General features: G+C 39.8%; 1 protein-coding gene across 2 annotated transcripts in view; it reads left to right on the top strand.

Annotated features, from left to right (window-relative positions):
* LOC119274026 (N-terminal acetyltransferase B complex auxiliary subunit NAA25-like) overlaps positions 1–3,768 on the top strand; it is an 18,628-nt gene extending 14,860 nt beyond the window's left edge. For both annotated transcript variants that reach the window (XM_037554834.1, XM_037554833.1), the window contains exons 15-19: positions 56–175; positions 778–916; positions 1,102–1,148; positions 2,067–2,327; positions 2,858–3,768. In XM_037554834.1, coding sequence (XP_037410731.1) covers positions 56–175; positions 778–916; positions 1,102–1,148; positions 2,067–2,327; positions 2,858–3,559 — 1,269 coding nt within the window. In that variant the 3' untranslated portion in view covers positions 3,560–3,768. The remainder of the gene's footprint in view (positions 1–55; positions 176–777; positions 917–1,101; positions 1,149–2,066; positions 2,328–2,857) is intronic.
* Positions 3,769–4,092: the final 324 nt, after the last annotated feature.

Here is a 4,092-nt window from a genome sequence, read left to right as displayed (position 1 = left end):
ATCGAAAGAAATATTCTGCAGCATTTTCTCATTATTCTGTGATATTGTTGCCCAGGTAATTGAATTTGTGCAGTTCAAAAATCGCTTGCAATGCTCCATGCAGTATCTTGCTGTAAAATCTGATTCTGTAATACTGAGCCTGAAGCAGAAGTCTGAGTCTCTTGAGGAAGTGGAGGTTAGTTGTCACTTATGAATTTCAAACCCCAAATTCAGGAAGTAGTTTTATTAAAATTATCGGCACACATTGATGCTTGAAGGAAATACATTTACTTTTTCTTTTCTAACCTGTAGCCATTTTGAACCGTGCATACAAAATTCTATTATTATAAATGGATATTCTATCAGGACATCGTCTCGTAGGCGTTAATATTTTCTTGTACAAGTAAATAGTACTACCTCCTTTCCGGTTTATAGGGCCCATTCAAAAATCTCACCAATCAAGGTAGATGGTGAGTGGTGGAATAATTTTTGTAGTTTGCAAAAATACTCAATTAATGTGCTCGTTTTCCTCAAAAACTTGTGTTTACCAATGCACTAATTGCAATGCATGCATGCATAAAGTACATGCATTTGGTGAATTTTCTCTTAATCCTTCCATTCAATGATTTAATGCACCTTAAAATCTGAACATGTGATGGGGAACAATCAAATTGAGACTTATAAAATGGGAAACCTAAAATTGTGAGATAAGCCCTATAAACCGTAAAGGAGGGAGTATCGGTACCTTTCATTTTTTATGTAACCCGTGCCAATACTGATAATTGTCCCTAATTGCAGTCTGTTCTTGAAAATGTGAATCATGGAGGAGGCTTGGTTGATCTATCAAGTGAAGACAACATGAAACATTTAACTTTTAATGAAGATCTCGAGGCACGTCCTTGGTGGACACCAACAACCAGTGTAAATTTTCTTTCAGGTAGCTTCTCATGCTATGCAAAGTTTCTTATCTGTTTTGTGCTTGACAATAGCACCATTTTGAACTCACTATGTTGCATGCTTGGTAGTTAGTTTTTTCCATCCATTTTGGTGTCTTTGTTGGATCATTTATGGTCTTGGAAGCACAAAAGTTCTTACTATTGTTATGGACTTGTGATTTTACAGAACCAATTGATGAAAGTTCGACACCTGCGCGCTTTAGGGCCAAAGTGGTATGTCATTTTCTTATAACCTTCATTTACACCGGCTCAAACATTTTCTTTCTTATCACCTTCATTCATTGCATTACTTAATTAATATTTTGAAGAAAAAAATATATGCATCACCCGTGTGACATCTAGTTGACTATCTGAACGATCTAAAAACCTAGTATACCTCCGCGTGGCAGGTGACATAACCCTTGCACATGTAGGGTTCCACGTGCCAAGCCTATTATTTATTTATTTTTCATCGTTAGCCTGGACACTTTATTTTTTCAACAACATGCTTCTTCATTCTTCTCATCTCCACCTCCCTCCAAAATATGGCGTGTTTTTTTACTTCACCAATGCAGCCTGCCCACAGGTTGCACCTTCCAATGCCGATTCGACCCTGTTTAATGTCGATGGGCCTGTGGCGATCCTTAGTTGTGGTGGCTATGTTCCCTTGCCATGAGTGACATGATCCCTAGCCCAGTGAGTGGATATCGGTGCGTGCTGAAAAACCCAGCCCACTTTCTTCTGCACCACAATTCCGATTGGCTCCAAAATCCGTAAGGCCTGGAGGCAGTTGCAGTCGCCTCCTCGGTGCATTGCATGGAGAGATGATAAACACTTCCTATGTATATTACAACAAATGCAAGAAGTGATAAGGCCTGGAGGCAGTTGCAGACGCCTCCTCGGTGCATTGCATGGAGAGATGATAAACACTTCCTATGTACTCCCTCCGTTCCAAATTACTTGTTGTGGTTTTAGTTCAAATTTTAACTAAAACCACGACAAGTATTTTGGAACGGAGGGATTATATTACAACAAATGCAAGAAGTGATATTTCTATCCGACTAGGCACTAAGCAAAAGTTCCCTACAAATTTGTTTCAGCCTGTCAACTAAATCATTCCTTCCCTCTAAATTTTTTATATGTTTATTGCAGTGCAAGCACAAATCTACTGAGAAGGATGGCCCTAAGATGAGAGATGCTGAGAGAAAATGTCTTGTCCCCCGGCTTGTTTACCTTTCCATGCATGGTTGTGTATCTTCCCTCAGGGAGACTGAGCCCAATGGGTCTGTTTCTGATATCACTGTTGGGGAAATGAAAACCTTACTTGAGAAATATGCTAGGACTATTGGCTATTCCATGGATGATGCTCTAAGCATGATTCTTGGTATATCTTCAGGCAAGAAGTCTATGAAGGTATGAATTAACTGAATATTTGTTCCCTTTTTGTATTTACTTTCCTAATAACCTGCCGATATTGTTCACCTATCAGCTATTCTTTTCTTCAGTCTTTTTGTATCTGAAGAATGATTTAACTATTTGCCTATTCATCTTGCTTCGGTTAGAAAGTAAAAAGCACATGGTTCTTTCCATGCTCTTACAAAGCTAAATCTTGAATTCTAAAGCAGTGTTGCTTTTAATAACTGTACTTGGTATTTATACCTTTTTTTGTTGAAAGCGCAAAAGCACTACCTTTAAGATTATGTAATCTGTTGCTCCTGGTATGCTGAATGGAATGGTTCAATCAATTCAACCCCTAATGTTATGCTTCCCTTTGACTTTTTCTACAAGTTAATTACATCCTTTGTGGAAATAAACTGTTTTGCACTTCACTGAAATGGATTTAATTTTGAAACAGTAGTTTTGACTCCTTGCTCTTATTGCTGCACAACTGCAGTACCATGATTAACCCATCAACTGCACCTTGCTGACAACTGTATTTTCAGGATTTTGCTCCTGATATTGTGAGCTGGATGAGTTTTGCTGTATTTATTAATGCAATGAACTTGTGGTCAAATGAATCAGTGATCCCCAGAACTGATCCGAGCAGCCCAAGTTCTTGGGAGATTGTGGACAGCTTAGTGAAAATTTGCATAGAGGAGCACCTGACTGATGCCAATAGAATCCTAACTTGTCCTGGAAATAAAATTCCACTGTTAGTGCAAATGGTTACAGAACCCATTTCTTGGCATCTCATCATAATCCAGTCCTGCATGAGAGTGGTGGCCCCGCAAGGAAAGAAGAAAAAGAAAAGCGGCCCATCGCTGCGACCAAACATGCCTCAGTTGCAAGGAATTCAAAGATCTGTTCAGTGCTTGATTGAAACACTCCGAAGTGTCCAAAAATGGTTATCTGATCAGATGAGTCCAGAGGAGCAAGGTTTGGATATCTTAATGTCATATTTGCAAGGAACTGGCGATGAAGGTCCAGGACAGACATTCAGAGTCTTGGAAGAGAAACCAGCAGCACATGCCTCTGAGCTTGGTGATCGAATTGCTCAGTCTCTGGAAGCATGGAGTTCTACTGGTGTGGTAAGAAGAATTGTTGGAGCAGAACATGAGGTGCTAGCCGAGTTCAAGAAAATGGTTGACTCTAAACTCAAGCTGCTCATGTCGGAATCGGCTTCTCTATCTTCGGTGTTACACTAGAGTTGATAAAATTTTGCACATGAATTTTGTTCTATTCTTGTTGTGGCGTTCCATTATACATATGTTGTAAAAGTATAACAGAATGGCTGTGCGCTTTTGTTGTTTGACTTTCTTTTATTCGATTGAGGACATCTTTTTAACCTTTGCTTTTGTGTCTCTGCTCCTGATTTGGTATTGTGGTATAGTTATTGTATTACTCCAATTTGATTTTTGTTGGCGATTTGTTGCACAAGCCATTTGGTGTCTCATGTCTTTAACCGGTCGACACAAGCGGGCATGGCTTTGACGGGGAACCACTGCAATTATTTGTTACTTCCATGACAATCAGTTCTAGTCCAGCGAAGAGCGTGACCATGACTTTGGGAGATAGTACCTTTGTTCCAAAACGGGTGCAGAACTTATGGGCATCTCCAGCGCCGGACCAGAAAATGGGCATAATATTTGTCCGAGGACGCGAATAGTGTATTCATCACTTCGGGAGATAGAACGTAGGGGCATCTCTAATGGAAGGCGGCCATCAAATGCTTGTCCCA

This window comes from Triticum dicoccoides, chromosome 1A, assembly GCF_002162155.2.
Source record: "Triticum dicoccoides isolate Atlit2015 ecotype Zavitan chromosome 1A, WEW_v2.0, whole genome shotgun sequence".
In the NCBI taxonomy this organism is placed as follows: Eukaryota; Viridiplantae; Streptophyta; class Magnoliopsida; order Poales; family Poaceae; genus Triticum; species Triticum dicoccoides.
The sequence above is the reverse complement of the archived record's forward strand: the minus strand, read 5'-3'. Positions and strand labels throughout refer to the sequence as shown.